Here is a 23622-nt window from a genome sequence, read left to right on the forward strand (position 1 = left end):
TCAATATCATTCCCTATTAAATATCCCACTAACTTACAACCATTTAATATAAGCTATTGATGCTATTCCTTATTAATTATAAAAATAAAAATTATCTACATCATTTCTATTTTGTGCAAAATTTCTAATCTTTAATCTATGAATATACAAGTCATCTTGGTGAATATCTAACAACAGGGTTATATATAGAAACCCCTTGATTAGCAAAAAAAAAAGTAGCTAAAATCCCCTATGTCCTAATCGGTCAAGGGCTCGGGGGCTAAACCCTAGGTGTGCTCGAGCACCCCCATATATAGTGTCCCAACTAAAGCCTGTGAGGCCTGAGTCTCCATTGCCCAGGGGCTCTAGTCGAGCGAAGTTAGCTTGGGAATAGGGCTCAAGCCTGGGACAGCCTAGGCCCTCATCGCCTGAGGGTCCTGCCTGACCGAGTAGGACTCAACGGGTTAGCCTGCACAGATGCTCTGAACTCTTAATAGGATCCTGCCATACATCAGAAATCTAACACCTGAACATAGACACAGTGCAGACAACTCTCTTAGGGCAATGTTCTCCCCACCTTAGCATGAAGTTGTCGTCTATTTAGGTGAGGAGTCGCACCAAGGACATGACACAACACGAGAAGGGGCGCACTAGACCCATGTGTCAGCCCTCCAGGACTAGACTATGAAGCCTTACCGTTCCCTTAGAGATCAAGGAAACTAGAGAAAACCCCAAACTAGGGACATGCAAGCACTAGTGCATAGAATATTTTTACTGGCGGTACTTTAAAAATAATCCTCTGAATTTAAATCTGAACTACCCATCTTTATCATTATGCAAGATACCAATTTGTATCTAAATATTGAAATATACCATTGAAAGATATTGTAGTAAACCATTAATTTACTTTTAAATTACCTACATTTATCATTATGAAATATGATACAAACTAACCCCTTTAGTCTATAACTAAATTGTTCACATTGGACATTATAAAAATAAAATAATTCCTCAAATCTATGTATAAGTATCATATAAGTTATTATTCAATCACCATAGAGTATGTTAAATATGTTTGTAAAATTGCACACTTCTTTTACTTTTAAAAGTAAGCATAAATGCTATGTGCCAGTATTTAAATGGAGAAAATATGCATAAATTAAGATAGTATTTCTTCCAATGGTTTATCAATCATGGAGAAATGTTCTCTTAACAAACCACACGACACTAGTACTTCACTTTAAAATACATTAATACTTATTGATAATAAATTTTGTAAGTTTTTATTTTACATGAGTTTATACACTTTAACTAAAGCTTTATGATATACAAATACTGCTAATTTAATTTAAAACTCCCTATGTTTCTATAAACAATAGCACTGCATCGATAATTCTTTGATATAGTAAATAAATTTGACATCTTAGACCTAATAATAATTTTTAATAAAATATTAAATGAAATTTTGAATAAAGACAAATAAGCTCTAGTTTTTAAACTTATCGCACAAATAAAAAATTAGTACAACTAATAAGATCAAAAGTTTAAAACCAAAATACAGCTTCATCATGTCACAAAAAGATGCCTAAGAACAAATATAATTTAGATTTTAACTTAATACGTATATGAAGACCCACATAGGTGCAATGCAAAGGATGATTAATTAAATTCATATAGAGTAATAAGTAAATTCACCATAATCGAATAATAATGATGGTAGAAGATCCACCCTTTGCATAGTGCTCTCTCTTCACACCTTCTCTCATTATTGCTTTCCTAACCTATCTTACTAAAAGCTATTCCTAACTTATCTTGCGAACCGTCCGAGACTTCGGTCAAGGACAACAAATATATTATGTTAGGAATTGAATAGAGAGTGTAAAGATAGTTAATTTGATTAGTTATACATACCAAAATCATCAATGAAACTTGTATTCCTTAAAATTCTCAGCATTGTTTGAACATGGATTAATGGTCTAGTTCCTCTTAATCCAAATATATACAAGTCCCCTCCACGCATTCTCCCTTCATCATGCGCGTCCAATATACTCCACACTATGGCAAACTAAACAAACTACTACCAAAGTCCATTTTAGGGGCAGATTATTTTTTAGAGATGGTTCTCTAGCCAAAGACCTTTGCAAAAGAGTGGTTTTTAGATATGAGTATAGATGCAGTCTACCTAAGGCCCCGTTTGATAGGATTTCTCCAGCGGATTCAGGAGCAGTTTGGAGTCACTTTCTACCAAACAGTGTAAAATGAAATGGCTTCACCGATAAAGCCCCTAAAAATGTGCTCTCACAGAGCTTTGGGTGGGAAGGATCAAAAATAGTGGCTTCTCCTAGCTTCACCTTATCCTATATGGCGTTCTGTGTGAGCATATTTTAAGGAATTCTATATATGAAGCTGTTTTGCCAAATGATTTAACAAAATAGCTTTAGCTCCAATGATAGAGTTGTTTATGGAGGTGAACCCAAAAAACGTCTTAGAGGTGGTTAAAGAGAACTATAGGCGGTTTAAGACGATTGTGTCTAGAATTTGATATTCAAATGTAGGTGGTTTAAGATAACAGTCTCTTTGGAAATAGTTAAGAGAAATGCTTTTAAAAATTATATCTTAGAGGCAGTTTCTTAAGAGGACTATATCCAAAAATAGGATTATTTCTTAAGGTGGTGATCTCTATAATTCAATTTTTAGAGACAGTCGTGGTTTAGCTCCCTTGGAATATTTTAGAGGTGGATGCCCTCTTGAATCACTTGTGAAAACAAAAGGTGGCATCTCCAAAAGCCATGTTTTAGTTGTGCAACTCTATGGGGGTGTTTGGTTGCCGGCCATCACTTGCCACACCATGCTCGCTCTTGCTACACTTATTTTGCTAATGTTTGGTTTGTATTTACATTGAGGCAGCCATGTAATTTTTCTGTGTTGGTTTTTGCCAAATTGTGGTGACTACAATCCTCACCATAGATCGCCAAAGCTTTGGTGGCTGCACCACAACTCGGTTGGTGTTAGGTGGCTACGCACCAAACAGCCCCTATATTGAAAACATGTGTTTTTTATTTTATTCTCTAATTTCCCTAGTGGCATAAATGGTTACCATGATTTTCTTCTCTAATAGATTAAAACCACCTTATGGATTTGAAACTAAAATTTATCAAAGTTAACTACTCCCTCCGTCCCTTTAAGAATGTCGTTGTTGTATTGGGTGGGAGTACCAAGGAGAGGGCAGAAATGACTGTAAGCCCCTACATCTACTATCATTACTAGTGCACACAGGACGTTGTGCTCCTACCGTCTCCAACCAAAGACTGCCACGACATGCACAGAAGAGGGCTCCATTCTACTAGTGCACACTGCAGGTTACTAGGCTAGTCTAAAACGACACTATCTTTGGGACAACAGCCGGGTGCTACAACGACAATCTTAATGGGACAGAGGGAGTACTTTTTAGTTCTCTTAGGATATTTTATGCCTTCAAGATATATAATTTCCAAGAATCTAGCTAGGAAACATCACGACTATTTATTATCTACAACCTAATGTTTTATAGTAATATTTCCATACCACATAAGTTTTTATAAACAAAGCCAAGAGTGCAGTAGACAATTCCTATATAAAAACCTCTCGTTTCTAAAACTGGAGCTAACTTGGTAAACAAACACCCCTAGTGTGCTCCAACTACAAAGCCCTAACTGGCCAGCAGCTAGTAGGTGCTAGTGCTAGTCATTGTCCATATGCTAGAAATAAGTCATTATTGTTCAAGATGATGACACGTTGTGGTATTCAGCCTCAGATTTGCACTAAGATTCCACTAGCTCGGGTACCCTATAGATTGCTCCGCCTCCCTTGTCTGCTTTTCACCCTCGTCACATAGCACCAACGTTACTCAACATGGAGAAAACATATACTTCTATCGTATAGGACACTAACACGGTCTCGAAAACATAATTTTGATTTCTTATTTTTATAAAATTATTTAAAAAAATGATATATGTATACTTTTATGAAAGTATTTTTAAAGACAAATCTATTCATATAATTTCTATATTTGTAAACTCAATAATTTAAAAGTTAATGCTAATTTATATTCTTAATGTTTGATCCAAACATTGTCTAAAACGACTTCTAAATCTGATACGGAGAGAGTATATATATATATATATATATAATATTCTTAATGTTTGATCCAAACATTGTCTAAAACGACTTCTAAATCTGATACGGAGAGAGTATATATATATATATATATATATATATATATATATATATATATATATATATATATATATATATATATATATATATATATATATATATATATAGGGTGCGTTTCTTTTACACGCGCGTGTAGTTACTCTCATCTATGTATCTCTAGATTTAAGGTGTATATGACCGGATGAAATGTATATAGACAAAGTATATGATCATACTAGACCATCTAGAGTGATATGTATGTTAAGTATGTATACATACATAGAGTATATGGTTATACTTATTGTATATAATATAGTAGTGGCATTTTAGTAATATATTTAAAATATAATTTTTTTTAAAAAAATTCGCGTGGTAAGATCTAGAGTACCTTAATATTTGAGTATATAAACATACTCAAACTGATAGACAAGTATGAATACATACACAATGTAGTTTATTGAAGATGAGAGTAACTACACGTACGTGTACAAAGAAATTTCTCTCTCTCTATATATATATCATCAGATAGATAACAGCGAAATAAAGGAGAAGAGTGACCCCATTCTAAAAAAATAAATGAGAAGAGTGCACTAACTCATGCCAAATGTGATATATTTTCCCAAAGCACGGATAGGATGCAAGAAAAAGGACATTAGAGAGGAGTGAAATGACAGCGATGGGCACACTCCCTAGATAAATGGAGAAAACTTAACTTGCGTGGGGCGTGATGTGTTTTCTTTGTTTCTTTTTCTTTCTTTCTTTTTTTGGACGGGTGTGATGTGTTAGTTTTGCCGTTATCTGATAAGGTGATTCCGATTGAAGTGTTTTAAAACAAAGCCATTTAGGACCATTGACACACACAATAGCTACTTGAGCTATTGTGAGCTTTTTTTTTTGCCAAGCATTTTTCTAAAATAGTTTTATGAGTGAATCTATTTTTTTTCTTCTCTCACAATGACATGAGTTAAGATGAAGCTAGAAAATGTAGTTTATCCTAACTCTCTCCCCCATTTCTTTCTTTCATTGAAACTGTTTTGCTAAATAACTTTTTCAAAACAACTCAGCTTTTTTTAGAAAGTTGCTCAAAAAATTCTTTTAAAAAACAACTTCACTAGTAAAGCTAAGCTGTGTTAAAGTCAAACAGGGTCTTAGTGATCTTAGTTGCAACAATAGTACAGGCCATACCAAAAGTTAGGTCTTGTTTAGATGTAAATTTTATTTGGATTTTTATACTGTAGCATTTTCGTTTGCATTTGACAAAACATTGTTCAATCATGGACTAACTAGGCTTAAAAAATTCGTCTCACAATTTATAGGTAAACTATAAAATTAGTTATTTTTTATCTATATTTAATATTTTATGCATGTGCCGAAAGATTCGATATAATAAAGAATCTTATAAATTTTTAGATTTTTGAGTGCATCTAAACAGGCCCTTAATGGTCTAATAATAAGAATGTAGTTTTTCAGAAATCTCTAGGAATGAACGGATGCCCCCAGTTCAAGATGGGTGTCTCCTGAAACGCAAGCCGAACAAAGCTTTACTCAACGCGCCCCTCAATTTTTAGAACCATTTTGTTTTTCCACATTGAGTGGTTTTACTGATGTGGCACCATGTTAGTAGAGGGTGAATCAGACTAAGTTAAAAGTTCATAGAGGTAAATTAGGCTAGAAATATTTTAAAAACATCCACAAATACAATGCAATTAAAAAAACTAAAATCAGGTTTAATCTTAGAATTCATACAAAATTTGTTTGTCGAAAAATATGAAACTAATTTATTTTTCTAAAATCATGCTCTATCTTATATGCCTAGCTTTTTTTGCTAAGAGGTAAATTAGATTTTTGTTTTCCAAAATTTTACACTTCCTACCTTGGGCTGGGCTTAGAAGACTCCATAAAAAAACAAAGAAAAAAATCTCTCTCTTAACTTTCATGAAAGTTCGTTTTTGCTCCCTCAACTCTAAAATCGGATAAATCACCTCCCTCAACTTTTTAAACCGTGCATTTTATCTCCCTGGAGCGGTTTCGAATGCAATTTTGCTAAAATAGAAAATTCAATTTTGTTGAACTTCACATAAGTAGATCTACACAATGAACATATAATATGGTATGCTTTAGTATAAAATTTCTGCTATAGAGGTTCACTGTAGTAAAACTGCCTTCGAAACCGCTCCAGAGAAGTAAAATGCACGGTTTGAAAAGTTGAGGGAGGTGATTTGCTCGGTTTTAGAATTAAGAGAGGAAAAGCAGACTTTCGTGAAAGTTGAAGAGAAAAAGTAGACTTTTTTTTAAAAAAAAAAGCAACTCAGTTGATCCAATCATCGCATAGGTAGGCCGTAGGAAGCCCGTGAAGGCGTACGCGCCTACTGTGCACCGTTACCTCGTCGGAGGCGGAAAACATTCTCGCCACCCGCCGCCGTGCGACGCCGCCGTATCCCGTAGGTAACCCAACCCACCTTCTCACCGCGAGAGCCGAGGTAGCCGTGGCGAGATGTCCATCCCAACTCATCTCCCTCCCCGCACCCAATCTCCATTCCACTCGCCTGCCTCTGCCGCTGCCGCTGCCGCCGCCGCGCGCCTGACGGCCGAATTGGCTCCACCGCGCTACCAGGACGCCGACCGGCTTCTTTCGCTTCGACCAGGCGATACATTGGTACCCCCCACCACTTTCTATTTCGCTGAATGCAGGATGTACACCCATACTAGGTACCCTTTTTTCCCCATACGAGTGAATTCAAAGCATTATACCGCATCAGCAGCCCTTTAGTGGCTGAAATAGCTGCACTGAAAATTTTGTCGTATGGTTGGGGTTCTGATTATTATGAATGTCAGTCCAAAATCTGAGAATTTCCGTTCAGGTGCATATTTAAGGCTAAGCAATTGTACAAGTGTGGACGAGGGACTTAGGAGTGCTAGTTGTGTGCTTTGCTAATACTTTTTGTTAGGCTTCTCAGCTAATAAGCATATATAGTTATGTACTTATGTGAGATTAGAAATAGCAGGCGTGAGTGTGTTTAGTTGATGAAGATCCTGTTTAACTTTAGCGCATCCTAAATGGTTTTAGGATGTGCACCTGAAAACCATAAGCTGATACTTGAAAAGATAGCTTGTGCTCAATTGATTGTTTTCTGTGTTTTTTTTTTCTTGTCTGCATCTGTTCTGCCACCATGGATTTAGGAATTTACTAATATTTGAGGCATAAATATTTCAAATACACAATTCACAGAAGAATTAGATGAAATAAAGGCTAGTGTAATAATTTTGAATCCACAAATCAATAGAGAATAAGATGAAATAATACCTAATGTACATCTTATCTGAGATTTCCTGGCTGTTGCACAACTACAATACATATCCAACAGTTAAATCAAGAAACTATATGCTTGACACACTTAGGTGTGCTAATAGAACAATGGGAAGAAAAACACCCCACTGTCACAGAAATTTCAATCGCCCGCTGGACCATCTTGTGTTTTCATTATCAACAGCAACAAAGCTTATAGTCCCAAGCAAGTTGGGATAGGCTAGAATAGATATCTCTTGCAGGTTGATCTAAGTAATACATCATGTGAATGGGGCAGCAAATTTGTAAGTACTGCTGTGTTCTCATGCAAAAAACTCAGTGCTGGTTGCCTCCTTGTTGCAAACTGACCAATCCGAAGTATGTTCCAGAGGTACCCTTAGCCATAAGGGATGCATGTGTGCCCTTCTCCACAACAATTCCTTTCTCAAGCACAGTGATCTGGTCACAGTTCTGGATTGTGCTGAGCCTGTGCGCCACCACAATACTTGTCCTGCCAACCATCACTCGGTCCAATGCCTCTTGTACCACCTTCTCTGACTGGCTGTCCAGTGCACTTGTAGCTTCATCCAGTAGCAAGATAGCAGGGTTCTTTAGGATGGCACGGGCAATTGCAATGCGTTGTTTTTGGCCTCCTGAAAGCTGTACACCCCTCTCACCACACCATGTATCATATCCATCCTTGAGGTTGCTAATGAAGTCATGTGCATTCGCAGACCTTGCAGCATTCTCAATTTCTGCTTCAGTTGCTGTTTCTGTACCATACACAATATTTTCTCTTATTGTACCCGCAAATAGTGTTGGTTCCTGGCTGACTAATCCAATGTGTCGTCGCAGGCCTCTGAGATTGTATGTTTTGATGTCTTTACCATCGATCTTCACTACCCCCCTAAGTGGGTCATAGAACCTCTCTATAAGCCCAATGATAGTCGACTTGCCAGAACCACTTTGCCCAACAAGGGCTGTTGACTTGCCTGGTTGGATGCTCAAGGAGAAACCTTTGAATATAATCACATCTGGCCTTGATGGGTATGCAAAGTCAACTCCTCTGATGTCAACCTCACCTTTTAGCCTCTCTGGTTTGTATCCCTCAGGGTTGTCAGGGTCAATTTCTGTTTCCCTGTCAAGAACAGCAAACACTGAAGCTACTGCATCAGCACCCTTAGCAAGGTCTGTTGTCATGCTACCTGCATCTGCAATCACACGCCCTGTGCTTACTAGTATCATGAAGGTCTGGAAGAGTGCCTTTGAAGTTATGTGATGCTCAGCCACGAGCTTGCCACCATACCAGAAATCAAGGGCCCATGTGCATGTCATGAGGCTCATGGAGGTGCCAAGGCCCAGTCCTGCAAACCATGACTGTCGGATGCTTTCCTTGCGTGGCCCATCTTGTGCTTGGTCAAAGAGGCGTAGGATGCGCTCCTGCGATGAGAAAGCAGTGATGGTGCGTAGATTGGAGACGGCCTCAGCTGCTAGCCTGCTACTTTCAGATTGTGCCTGTATTGATTTCGTGGACATGCTCTTCAGTAAGACACGGCGAGTATAAAAGCAAAGAATGATAAGGGGTTGCACTGCTATCATGACAAGGGCCAAACGCCAAGCGATCACCAGACCCATAGTGCAGGCTGTGAGAACTGCAGAAACTGTCTGGATCACTAGAGCCATTCGATCACCCACAAGAGACCGCACCTGCCAAAAGAAGTATATGAATTGTCAGGTACTGTTTTCTATAATTTTGATAAGCTTATCTTTGTTTCGTATACTTACGACGTTGGCATCCTTGGCAAGTTGTGAGCATATGGCACCACTGGAGTTCTCATCACGGTCAAACCATCCAATCTCAAAAGTAAGGATTTTTGCAAGCATCTGTTCTCTCACTCTCTTGGTGAGGTATTCCCCCATGGCACCGAAGTTGTAATGTTGACCAATATTGATCAAGAATGAGAGCACTGCAAGAGCAACAAAGATGAGTGTGTAGGTCCTTGTTTTGTCCTTGATCTCATTATGGTCTGCCAAGAAGTAGATTGAGATCATGCTGCCCATGGCATATGAATATGCAGGCTGTATGCCTCCAAACACAATTGCACTGAAACTTCCCATCAGAGCCTGCTTCCACTCTGGTGCATTAAGCATCAGTAACCTTCTGAATGAAGGGACAGGAAGCTTTGGCTTCTCGGTAATGTTATCATTTTCTGCGTCACCCATTGACCGTCCTGAGCTTGACCTGCTAGCTGCAGAGAACCTCCTGCTCATGCTGTGGCTGCTAGATTGCCCTGCAGCAGATGTACTTCCAGTTCCACCAACCTGATTGGCCTCTCTTGAATCTCTGGTCTGCTGAAGGCGGACAAGAGATGTGTAGAGGCCATTCTCATTGGCAATGAGCTCATCATGGGATCCCAGCTCCTTGACCTCACCATATTGCATCACAGCAATCATGTCAGCATTCCGGATTGTGGAGAGCCGATGTGCAACGACAATGGTTGTCCTGCCCACAGAAGCCAGGTCAAGTGCCTCTTGCACAACACGCTCTGACTCTGTGTCCAATGCACTTGTGGCTTCATCAAGGAGGAGGATCTTGGGTGACTTAAGAATAGCTCTGGCAATAGCAATCCTCTGCTTCTGTCCTCCAGACATTTGGACACCACGCTCACCCACCTGTTTACAACATCTAATTCATATAAGGAAGCATTCTAGTCCCATGTTTGTTGATTTACACAATATCAACATATTTGTGCTCTCCTTATCTATCAATTCTATCGACAAAATCACAATCAAAGTTTTCTTTGGTAGAGTCTTAAACTTAGATTCATTGTATCAACTGTTGTTTGTATGACCCTCCTTTTTCCATTTCAGAATTTGTTGAAGATTAACTATGAAAATCAACATGTATGTACAATCTATCCGATGACATGCTGCTTGATGGCATCCTTCTAGCTTCTAGCTTCTAGTGATGCTGTGGGAGTAGGACTTCCTTTTGAATTCTACAGCTAGTTTCTTTTGAATGCTGTAGCTTAATAGTCTACTGTTTAAAAGGGTTATCCTGTTCTTCTCTTAAAAAATTTACCTTCCATAAGTTGTCTAGAAAACTTACAAAAGAATCTATCATTGGAAGGCAAAGGCTTTGTTTCTAGAGGATGGTCAGATTGCCCAACTATAGTGATGAGATGGGGCATACTGGTAGACCTGCTAGATTTCCTTGTTTTTCTTTGTGAACATGTTGATAATTCTTGTGTATATACATATAGTTGGTGATGGTATTGAGGCCACTACACTGCTACATTCCTATCAACGTTTTGTCCTCTCAGACTCAAATCTCACGCTTTCGTGTAATGTCATATTATGTTATCCCCAACAAGCTTGCTTTTGTAACTGATTGAAGCTCTCTCAGTGGCAAACAAAGTTCACCACTGATGGGAATAGACCTATCGAATCAAAACTGTTGCCCGTGATTTCTCAGTATACTTTGGTGCTCACATTATACTACAGTATTTCTAAAGTGTTTCTGTTGTCGTTCTGCAGTAGTGACTCTTTCATTTAAACCGGTTTGTTCTGAAGTCAGGTAGCAAGATTACTATGGAAAATATTGTTCTCGAAAAAATACAAGGCAATGTTTATGCACATCAGATGTTTGAGCCATTTGCAGATACATAATTTTATTCTCGGAGCTAACTCACCCTATTGTTTCTGTTATCTTCACTAAGGTCACTCAGTCCGTTGACTCATAGTCTCATACAAGCTGTTCAAGGCCAACATAATTGTAGCTGAGTGCAGATAATAGTCATTTCTGAAGCAAACTGATGTGATAAGGTGAATTGAAGGCAAGTGCAAGTTTTCAAGATTTTTCTTTGATATCTATCCATATTGATAATTGAAATGGATGTTTAGTTATCTGGTAAGTAACATTAATATCACAATTACAAGGACATAACTTTGTATTTTCAGGTTGAAAATCCCATTTACCTGTCTTCCAAACGTGTAGTTAACCTTCTATATTGTTTGAGCTGACCATCCTTAATCAAACAAATGCCAAACTGAGGACTGAAGTCAACCAGTAGTGAAATAAGTTATTACTCTCCTATTCCTGTGGATGCTAATATGAAATGCCATTACTAGTTACCCTAAAAATGTTACAGTTTAAGTCATACTGGCCACTCTCTAATTCAAGATACATGGATGCTACTTGTGCATTATTTATAGGAAATTAACCATGTGCATTGAGAATTGTCATGGTTTACAGTACTGATTGTAGGCACAGCTTAGCTATACTTGTACCGCTAAAATAGAGCTGTTTCTCACTATCTAGGACACTTTCCTGTGGTCTTTTCATGAGTGCATGCTTATGAACAATGGAAATGAAAGTTCAGTGGCAAAGTGGTCCTTTATTGTTGTCAAACTCACAATAATACAGGTATGAAGTGGTGAAATACTCAAATGGTAGGATATTTTGGGTACCTATCAGGTCATCTTGTTAGAGTTTTGCCCACATCAAAGTCTAATGTGCGCTAATATTCAGTGCCCCACATCAGGTTTGCACACAGTAGAATTTGCTTGTGGTGGGGCCGTGGGGGTCTGGCCACGAAAGAAACATTTCAGGTTTACATGTTTGCCACTGAGTTTGATTTCATTAGAGGGATCTTCCATTATTAGCTGAGGATGGCATCTTCATGAAGTCCCACGTTAGGATGGCTAGGGCGCTAGGCAGCCCGAAAAGTACCCTTTTCCCACCTTCTGTAATTAGTATCTTTCAAATCACAGTTTGTGATAGTGGCAACGATCTGGGAAAAAAAAATCTCCTTTCCTGAATCATTTTAACTTTTTTTTTTAAAACATATTAGCCTCATGGTGGAAGCACTTGTGCCACTACAGACATACTTGCACGGGCACTTTCTTCTGTCAATCTCTGCCTCACGTATTGCTGTCAAAATTATTATTGCGTGACAGGACCTCAGTGAAATCCTGTTCGCTGGGAAAGTTGGCACACCCAAAACTGTTGGCTGGCAACCCTTTTCCAGGTTACTAGATTTGCAAAAAGGTTCTGGCTATTTGTCTTCTGCGTCCACCAACCACGGAGACTCACACACTGAGTGGTGGGCTAACCATTCTCCCTTTCCCAATTTGGGGTCGCCACTCAATCCTCTATGATTCCTAGGTCCTACCATAAGCAATCTTGGAAAGCGTGTCCTCTCATCCCTCAACATTTGAAGAAGGATTTTAATTGAAGTGGTGTACATAGCAGCCTTAGATATACTGGCACGGCAGCTAGGAATACAGGGTTCAGCTACTATTCTCTAGTGGAAAGGATGGAATTTATAGTAGAGATGTGGATGTATGCTCAACCGGCAATGAGAGATCTTCTGGCCAAAGCAACCGGCACTCTGAGGAAATATGCTGAAACCACAACGAGGACTATGACTGCCCACTACAGGCAATTTGCTAGGTTTCAGGTATTTCTGTGGTTGCCTGTATTTCCATCTTTAATTCTTTTTCTTTCTGTTATGTTATATATTCAATGTAGATGATGTAGTGACACAATGGGGCGCCTATATGTTGCATCTTCAATTTTTCCTAATTTGTTAGATGTCAATTTTTGAGCCTGAGTGGGTGGTTGGGTACTTTGGTTTCTTCACTAAATGGCTATAGTGCTGTGTATCCACTCACTTTTGCGTAACTAAGCCCTCTTCTATTTCAACAGTTCCAGTACTGTAATTTTACTCTTTACTAAAAAGCTGCCAAGCTGGAGATACTTGGGCTGTCCGACATGTACCTACTTTGACATGCTACAGGTTAGTGCTCCTCCTATCATCCAGACAGGCCAGAATATGAATAAACTTAATTTGATCTTGGTGCTTAAATAATTATTGATACAACCATGTACGGTCTAACTCATTTCCAGTTCCACCAAGAGATTCATTTTGTTGAACTGATTATTTTCACTGTGATAGTTCAACAATTTTCAGTGGGCAGAGATTTCCTTTCCTGGGAACTCAGTGCAGAGAGCACTCAGATTTCTTTGAAGGCACAGCAGGCAGGACCCAATGACCCATCATGTCCTGAGCCAGCGATGCGGCGCCTAGCAAGCCAGCAGCTATATAGCTAGCCAGCACTAGGATAAACTGATGGAGTAGTGGACTAAGGTAGTGTTGCTTCCTGATAATGGGGAGTAGTACTATACTAGAAACAAAAGCTGCTGCTTCCAAAGCAAACCTTTACTCCCAGCCTACCTTTGTTTCAAATTTTCTATTTCTTTGAATAATTAGAAGTTCCTTTGGATCAGCATGAAAATGTTGCACAATTGACGAAAGACTAAAATAGTGGAGGAGTTAGTGCCGAGTTGGGATCCCAAAGCCACATGTACTGGTCACCTAACCATGCTGAATTTGTTTGTTGGGGCATGTTTGTTTCAGTTTAGTTCTTGAAGCAGTTTAGCCTTCGACTGCCTGGCCCTTTCTAGTATTTTCGAATGTTGTGAGCAATTGTTATGCCTTTCTGACTTTTGAGTTGTTTCCCATGTCAGCTTTACCCCACTTTCACAAATTGATCCAGAACTTTTTTTTCAAAAAAAAAGGAGAAAAGAATATCATGATTACTCTTTTCACTAAAATTTGGAATACTCCGTAGTCCGCACTATGCGGTGCACCTAAACACGTCAGTACTTCCATAAAAAAATATGGAAAAATTAGAGCATAAATTCCATGCGATATTTAGGCATTGTTTGTACTAGTGTGCACGAAAAAGCAAGCATCATCTCTTTTGGGGAGGAAAACTTGACAGTGACTTCCAAGGGTAAGAAAAGCGTAGCGAACAAAACAACTGCATGCATTTCTCGTCCAAAAAAAAAACAATACAATTGCATGCATACGCCAGTTGCAAAAGTGGTGTGGTAAATAGGTAGCTTGCCTGCGTGTCGTAGCCCTGCGGCAGCTGGGAGATGAAGTTGTGGGCGTTGGCCGCCTTCGCCGCCGCGACGACCTCCTCCTCCGTGGCGTCCTCCTTCCCGAACAGGATGTTCTCCCGGATCGACGTCGCGAACAGCGCCGGCTCCTGGCTGACGAGCCCCATCTGCGCGCGCAGCCACTTGAGCCGCAGCCGCCGGATGTCCACGCCGTCCAGGGTCACCTCCCCGGCCGCCGGGTCGTAGAACCGCTCCAGCAGCGCGATCACCGTCGACTTCCCGGACCCGCTTCCGCCCACCAGCGCCACCGTGCGCCCCGCCGGCACGCGCAGGTTGAAGCTCACGAAGATCGGCGTCTCCGGCCGCGACGGGTAGCAGAACTCCACGTTCTTGAATTCCACATCCCCGGCGACGTTGGCCACCTCGTCGCCGGCACTGCTCTCCGAGTCGATCTTGGGCACCCGCAGGATCACCTCCTGGACCCTCTCCGCCGCCGAGCTCGCCTCAGAGAAGTACTTGACGTTCGACAGCCCGGACCCCAGAGCTCTGCATCGTTCGTTAATGGCGCCGTCATCACATCACATCACATCATCATCTAGGAGTAACAGTAACATGCAGCAGAGCAGACAGCAGACTGATAAATAAAATCACGGTGACGTACAGGCCACCGACGACAATGGCGGCGGAGACGGCGAAGACGGTGCCGCCCTGGTAGCCGTGGTACATGACGAGGCGGCTGCCGTACCAGACGTTGAACGCCCAGATGGCGAAGGTGATGCCGTTGCTGCCGATGGCGACGCCCTTGGCGAGCCCCTGCTTGATGCCGAGCCTCGCCGACTCCTCGAGCGCGGCGGAGAAGTGCGCCATGGTGGTGCGCTCGGCCACGAACGAGTAGACGGTGCGCACCGACGAGACGGCCTGCTCGGCGATGGCGCCCGGGCGGGTGTACTGCTCCCTGATCCGGCGGGCGAGGCCGATGAGGATGCGGCCGTACATGAAGCCGGGGATGATGAGCAGCAGCACGGACGGCAGCGCCACCAGCGTGAGGTGCCACAGCAGCGCGAAGCCGACGGCGTAGCTGCCGAGGAACATGGCGCAGTTCATCACGAAGTTGGGCAGCTTCTCGCTCAGCACGTCCTGCACGACGAGGCTGTCGTTGGAGACGCTGGTGATCACCTCCGACGTGGAGCCGACCTTGAGGTCGAAGTACTCCACGTCCTGCCGGAGCACCGCCCGCAGGTACCGCTCCCGCATCCGCGACGCCTGCCGCTCCGCCGTGCGCGCCCAGCAGTACCCCTCTGCCAACGATCGACGACGACACGACCGACGATTATATATATATCAGCACGGTCCATGCGCGCGCAAGCAAAGCAAACCGCCGGCGGCGGCAGCATTGGCATGGGTGCATCATATGTGCGTGTGTGCAGCGCCGGCGAGCTCACCTAGGAACGCCATGACCAAGCAGCCGAGCGCCAAGAAGACGAGGTTGCGCGCGTTCTGGGAGCCGAGAAGAAGGAGGAAACGACGTGCGTCAGCTATGGCGTAGGATCGATCAACGGAGGCGAGACATCGAGACACGGACTGTGTTCTAGCAATCTAGCTAGCTACCTCGTTGATCTTGGAGCTGAACTCCTGGAGGACGTCCGGCCCGTTGCCGAGGTCGTTGAAGATGCGGCTGGTGATAAAGAGCATCACGGGCGTGGAGAAGCCGTCGCCCATGGTGCCCACCAGGCCCAGCACCATGAGCACCACGTCCGTGGCGTCCGCGTGCATGAACACCGACGCGAACGACCACCGCATCACCGGCGCCGGCGCCTTCTTGGCCATGGCCGCCGCCGCCTGCGTCGGCCCGTCCTTACCCATGTCGTCGTCGGCCGGCGATCGAGGTCGACGTCGTCGTCGCTGCCTGCCACCCCGCCGCGCGCACTCGCCGCGCCGTGTCTCGCTTGTAACAACCTTGCCCTGCCCCTGTTGCGGCCGGGTTTTTGTGAATCGTGATGGGCAATATATAATAGAGTATATACTCCTATAAGAGAATTGACTTTGGCTCACGGCTCTTGTGGCCAAGCTGCCTACGGCTACGAGCTACCTATAAGCAGGCCTCGTTTTCAGGCCGTTTAGGCGGTAGGCTCTGACTGAACCTCTGGAGGAGAAGGGAGAAGCTGAGGGCTCTTATATAGGGCCTCTCTGTGCTTGTGTCCTCGTGTCATTCTGTGTACGCGCATCAGTAATTCAGTATGCGCGGAAACGTCATTCCCAGCATGTGCTCTATGCGGAAAGAAAGAAAAAAAAATATAATATCAAAGCATTTTCAATTACAAATTAATAAGTCGTACTAGTACAAAATATTTTCAGAGATACTCTTTCTGTCCCCAAAAACATGATGCTTTTGACTTTTAGATCGATATCTTGTTTGATTTGTTAGTTTTATTCAAAATCTTTGTATCAATATTATTTATTTTGTTATGATTTATTTTATCATTATAGATACTATAATAATGGCTTGTTTATTTTATTATTTGCAAAAGAACTTAATAAAACAAGTGGTTAAACATGATATCAAAAACTCAAAAGTGTCATCGAAAGTGGTTATTATTTGCAATTATGTTTGGACCGAGGGAGTAGATGTTTTCGACTCTTAGAGACAAGCAATGTTGAATGATCTATGTTAATGTACTCCCTCCATCTCTGAATAAATAGATCTTTAGAGTTATTTTAAGTCAAACTTTTTAAACTTTGATCAAATTTCTAGAAAAAATCCATCAAGATTTATGATATAAAGTTAGTATCATTAAATATATCATAAAATACATTTATATAATATGCTCATTTTATGTCTTAGATGTTATCGCTCTTTCCTAGGAAATTAGTCAAACTTTAGATTGTTTGACTGGCATAAATTTTTGGAATTGATTTATTTGGTGATAGAGGGAGTATTATTTGAACAGGCCGTCGGCTAGGCCACCCACTCTCACTTATCTTTATAAATTATTTTTAAAAAAATCTAAAACAGTCAAATATAGCAAAACATTTTTCTAAATCCTAGGGCAACACCCCCTAACTGGCACCGTGGTCGAGCGTCCTAAATCATGTTTTTTTTCCTCTTTCAAAATACATGCACGTGTGCTTCCTATGGTTTGAGCTACCTCTTCTAGTCTTCTCGCGTAACTTCTTTTGCCACATTACTACACACTAGTAAATATAGGAAGGTATTCTTTTGTATTATCATTTAATAATATTGTGTTAAATATTTTGGCTTTTCAACAATCACGAATGAAAATATAGTTCACCTACAAATAAGTTTCGGGTTTTGTCAAGCACTATAACTTTTGGTATAAGGTGTCTCCATCCATAATTATTTGACAAATTCAAATCTCAAAATCCGATAACTGAAAATGAATATTTGACATTTTACACGATCTCAAATCCAAAATTAACCCCTACAATTTTAGTATTGACCATGTCAACATCCGAAGTTGTTTGTAAATTCTAAAATTGGAATTTCAAAGTTGATAACTTAAAACATATATTTGTGACTCTAAACAACTTCATATCATAAATTTATCAACTTCGAAGTGTTAGATCACATTGTGAAATACCTAGTATAGGCCATGTTAACATCTTATGTTGTTTGAAAAATCTAAATTGTAAATTGCACAATTTAAGAACTAAAAACAAAATGTTGGACCTCTAAACGGTTCCAAATAAAGAACTTGCTAATTACAAAGTCATACATTGTGTTGAGCAATAAAATTTTAGTAAAAATTTGTCATCATCTAACTTCATGAAAAGATTATAATTTTTTAAGATAATTATGTCTAAAGACGAGTCTCTTGAGGGTGCTACCTTTGTTAATGATTTTCGGAGATGGCACTCTTAGGAAAACCACCTCTAAAAATTGTTATTTTTATAGATATAGTAGCCTTATGAAACCTATTTCTATTAATTTAACATAGATAGATATTTGTCTGAGAGAGCATCTCTCCTAAAAATTTTGTACAAATGAAGAAAAAACAGGCCCTTCATGTGTTAAACATGCTTTCCCATTAGGCATCGTAAAAACCCTCGTTTGTAATCATGCTTAGGTCAGTCTCAATGCATAGTTTCATAGCACAGTTACTAAGACTATATACTAGATAATCGAGCCACATAAGTTTCATAGGGATGAAACTCCTCTCTCATCTGATGAAACTCCTTCATTTAATGATCCTGCCAAGTTAGTAATTTTGCTTGTGGCACCCTATTTAATGTGCATGACACTCTCATGAAACATGCATTAAGACTAGCCTTATAGATGGTTTCATTTCTATCTTGATGACGTGTTGGTATGTGAAAACGTACAGTGACACTGTTCATTAAGACTGGTCTTAACCATCGGGCCATTTCATAGGTTGTGTGAGCTTAGTAAGGATATATGCACGTGAGGTCGTCGATCGTCTTGGAAAATTAAGTGACTTTGAACACGTGGGGAAAAAAGATTTGAATTGTTGAATATGTACGACTCTCAATGCAAAATGGTCCAATGTGTTGCCCCCAAGTAAGAGAGAGTGCACGAAACGATGAGCCTATCTCCAACAAGCACGACATTGGCTAGGTTAACGTAAGTACAGTACATACTTTTTTTAGTGGAACGTAAGTACATACGTAATTTACCGAAACAAAGTCGAGGCGGAAGGAGGCCCGTTACCGTGCATGCATGATAGTTTTTGATAAATGCGTGATATATATAGGACTCGTGTGGTATAGCTTCTTTTGTAGCTTCACGAGTTGTTTGAAGTTGTTTTATGTCAAACATGTATTTTTAAATAGCTTTACGTGTGTGAAGCTCGTTAAAATATATTCTCATAAGTGATTGGTGTGGGATGAAGATAAAAGTAGTAGCTTCTCCTAACTTGAACTCTCTCAGGTAAGCCCCTGCATATTCTCCTAACTTTAATTCATTTTGTGGACGTCTTAATATGATTTGTGATAGCATGTTTTAAGGAGCATCATATATAGAGTTTATTTTGCTAAATAATTCACCAAAATAGCTTTAGCTTCACCATTAGAGAGCTGCTCATAGGGCCTAGTAAAAAATACTACTCCTTCCATCCTAAATTATAAGGCATTTCAAAAATCTTAGAGAGTTAAAGCATCTTAAATTTGATAAAAAATTATAGAAAAATTATAAATATTTGTGACATCAAATAAATGTATTATAAAAATATAATTAATAAAAAACCTAATAATATATAGTTAATATCATAAATATTATTATCTTATCATTAAATTTGGTCAAATTTAAAATATTTAACTCTTTAAGATTCTTAGAATATCCTCTGCTAGGGAAGGAGTGTCAAATGGAGTTGCCGTTATTTATGTGGTTGTTTAATTATGTGGTTCCAAAATGAACCAACATGTATAGTCGATGCAGTCTTCCCTGGCGTCAGTGACCCAAGGGCCCACAATGCAAATAGCACCAATCCACATCATCAATAATAAGACCTTGCTTAGTTCACGATTTTTTTGAATTTAAGTATTGTAATATTTTCGTTTTATTTGGTAATTAGTGTCCAATCATAAACTAATTAGGCTCAAAAAATTCGTTTCGCAAATTATCAGTAAACTGTGTAATTAGTTATTTTTATTTATATTTAATGTTTTATGCATGCATCCAAAGATTTAATGTGATGGGATGAAAAGAATTTTTTTTGAACTAAACAGGGCCTAAATAAGATAAAATCCTGCATTTCGGTCACTAGAAAGATGAACTGATTGAAGGATCGCGTCATTATTAGCGCTACAAGAAACATTATCTTTTCCAACATTTTTTTTTTGTGAGTGGCCAACAGTTTTTGTGATTTTTATTTATTTTTCCTTAGGCGGACCGCGGATCACAGTTTTTCTGGTATTTTCAATGTTTTAATCAAATAATCCAAACAAACTAGTTACCTACTGTAAAACCATTGGCCACATGTAAAAGGAAGTTGAAGAGGTCTTCGGTAGAATTATTAAAACATAATTATGGGTCAATTTCCTAATAATTATGTAAAAGGAAGTCGATTGCATGGTGAAGTTGATTTCATATAACGGAATTGATTTTGATGGCCACCCAGTGATGTTCTTAAATGGATCCTTCATCTTTGATGTGTCGTTGTCACACGTACTCACGCACTACATGTAAGAAATTAGGAATTATACCGAGAACAGTTTTACGACATGGCATCAACATATAAAACCATTAGCAGCATTAGATGCACTGCGAGGTGCATCCATCTTACAGATAACCCTAACTCCCATGTTGCCCCCACGCAGGCGACTCAGGTGGCCACCGAGCCGCCGTCGCCGCCCCCACCTCCTTCCCCTCTCTTGCCATGCCACCACCAGAGCAGGCCGCTAGCAAGGCCAGCGTGGTTCGCTGAGATGGCGGCGGCAAGGCCTTTCTTGCACGCCAGCGACATGGTGGCGTGGGTGACTGTGGTCCAGCGAGGCTCGACCAAGCTAGGGCAAAGCGGTGGCACTGGCTAGGATCCGGGCTTCCTAGGGATAGATCCTGTGCATTTTTTTTGGATCCGATGAGGCGTGGAGGTGGCTGCTCACCGTTGAGGTCTTCGATCTTCGAATTTGGGCTCATGGACAGTGAATCCGCCTCCAGCGGCCAGATCTAGTCTCGATCGGGGTTCTGGCGAGGGCGTGCCGGCCGGACTTGCAGACGACGGAGGCCAACAACGACGACGACGGATGCTAGAGCCAGTAGTGGAAGTTTGCAGTGACCTCGATGTACGGCGGTGTTGTGTGGGGCAAGATCTAGGAGACTAGCTAGGCTTCATTGTTGGGTAGTTGTCGGCACGGTGATTATGGGTAGTGGCCAGTGCCGCGCATAGCAATGAGGATCCATGCGTGAAAACTGTGTCCTTGGGACCGATGACGGCGATGCCTTCGGGCGTCGCATTCTTTCTTGAAAGCGTCAATCGATCGATTATCTCCCTTTTGTGTAGCGTGATGTTCCTGGGTTTAATGGCTTAACCTTCTGGTCAGGCGACGGTAGCGTCATGTCCCTCCTTGGAAGTGTCGCTTTAGAATCCCGTACCTATCAATATGTAATGGTCGTCACCGTTGTGGCGAGAAAGATGAAGGCTAATTGTCATCACCGTTGAGCCGAGGAATGTGAGATTTACTAGAGGATTCAAGATGGATGTTGCGGTGTGTGCGTGTGGATCTTGACAGATCAAAACCATTTTGCTATGTGTCTGAGGCAGTTGCTCTCGCGTTAGGTTATTTTGTTGGTGTTTATAATAAAAACAGTTATATGTATTAATTGATGTAGAGGCTAGAATATAGTTAATATATTTCGTTTTCTAAGAAAACCGTGACCTTCAACTTGTAGGATCCTTCTATGAGAATCTTGTAATAAACTAAGGCCACCAATCCTAGCTAATAGTAATACTATGTAAATACTACTTCCTTCACCCAGGAACGACAAATGTGTTTTGTACATGAAAGAAATCATTTTTTATAAACTTTAGCAAACACTTATTCAAACTACACACAAGTTTATGACATCAAACTTTTGAATCAAAAGATTTGTATGTAAAGTGCTTCTGATATATGATATTGTTTTCTCAGCTAATAACAACAACATACAGTATTTTGTAGAGAAATTCGTGGTCAGAATCTCTTTTTTTTTATGACTTTTTGCTGACCAAAGTATGCTTAGCACTCGGGACGGAGGGGGGGGGGGGGGGAGTACGTACATGCATGTATATATCGTAGCAACTAGTGCAAGGCCTTGTTTAATTCCGAAAAATTTTGGAAAATCGACACGGTAGCACTTTTGTTTGTATTTGATAAATATTGTCTAATTATGGACTAACTAAACTCAAAAGATTCGTCTCGTCAATTCCGACCAAACTGTATAATTAGTTTTTATTTTTGTCTATATTTAATACTCTATGCATACGTTTAAAAATTCGATGTGACGTAGAACGTGAAAAATTTTACAAAATTTTTCAGGAAACTAAACAAGGCCCAAGTGATGGTTGACTTTGGGAATGCAAGTATAGTATGAGGCTCGAGCTCGATCGATCGGCTGGCGGCCAAGACGTCACCAGTGACGACTGTGCTGCATGGCCGGCTGTGGTACGGCTCTCCTCTCCTCCTCCCGTCCTCCTTTTGCCTTGGGGCGTGCGGATCTTCAGATCAGCTGAGCCACGTGTACACGCTGCAGCTGCTGAGCTAGCTAGCTACCAATATTTTACACCTACTAGTCTACTACCCGGCCAGGCCATGTATGATGCATGCACATCATTAATATTAGCTTAACCGTAATGATAAGGCGCTGTCTAGTTTCCCACTAAAAAATTTTCATCCATCGAATCTTTCGACACATGCATGGAACATTAAATATAGATAAAAAAATAAACTAATTACACAGTTTAGTTGAGAATCGCGAGACGAATCTTTTAAGCCTAGTTACTCCATTGAGAATCGCGAGACGAATCTTTTAAGCCTAGTTACTCCATGATTAGCCTTAAGTGCTACAATAACCCACATATGCTAATGACAGATTAATTATGCTTAATAAATTTGTCTTGCAGTTTCCTGACGAGCTATGTAGTTTATTTTTTTATTAGTTTCTAAAAAATCCTCCCGACATCCTTCCGACACATTCGATGTGACACCCAAAAAATTTTCATCCCCAATCTAAACAGGCCCTAAGCATGTTTAATTAAGGCCTTGTTTAGCTCCTAAAATTTTTTAAGATTCTCCGTCACATCAAATCTTACAACACTGCATGAGTATTAAATATATATATTAAAAAATAATTAATTATACAATTTACTTGTAATTTGTGAAATAAATATTTTGAGCCTAATTAGTCTATGATTAAATAAAAATTACTAAATACAAATGAAATACTACAGTAATCAAAAACTAAAAAATTTTCACTAACTAAACAAGGCGCAACGAGTTGATTAGTTAGAGCCGGTGTCGCGCGCGGTGGATGGGTCCGGCACGCAAAGCACGCACGGTCGTCGTCCACGCCTCCATGGCGCCTGCAGCGGGCTATTTCCCGTGAGCAACACACGGGAACCCAAGAAGATGTGCATGCGTGGTGTGGCCGACGAGCTGGTCTCTGCTGCGTGTCGGTTGGTTAATTACCACACTTTACCACGCCGCGGCCAGCTGCGCCTACACGCGTGGTTAATGACAGGCAGATTCGCCAGACAAAGTTAAGCGGATATTCTGTTGGATTTTTCTTATTAAATTTTAA

The 23622-nt window shown here is 40.6% G+C and overlaps 1 protein-coding gene and 1 long non-coding RNA gene across 2 annotated transcripts; one reads left to right on the forward strand and one right to left on the reverse strand.

Moving 5' to 3' along the window:
- On the reverse strand, window positions 7405-16515 carry LOC8079444 (putative multidrug resistance protein). Its single transcript, XM_002453402.2, has 6 exons — window positions 15978-16515; window positions 15812-15866; window positions 15031-15667; window positions 14375-14915; window positions 9245-10132; window positions 7405-9166 (listed from the first exon to the last, which is right to left on the reverse strand). The coding sequence occupies exons 1-6, from the start codon at window positions 16230-16232 to the stop codon at window positions 7796-7798; spliced, it is 3747 nt and encodes a 1248-aa protein (XP_002453447.2). The 5' UTR covers window positions 16233-16515; the 3' UTR covers window positions 7405-7795.
- Window positions 12750-13803, forward strand: LOC110434635. The gene is made up of 3 exons (XR_002452230.1): window positions 12750-12921; window positions 13170-13260; window positions 13420-13803. It is a non-coding gene; the product is annotated as an uncharacterized LOC110434635 (long non-coding RNA).

This window comes from Sorghum bicolor, chromosome 4 (genome assembly GCF_000003195.3).
Source record: "Sorghum bicolor cultivar BTx623 chromosome 4, Sorghum_bicolor_NCBIv3, whole genome shotgun sequence".
NCBI lineage: Eukaryota > Viridiplantae > Streptophyta > Magnoliopsida > Poales > Poaceae > Sorghum > Sorghum bicolor.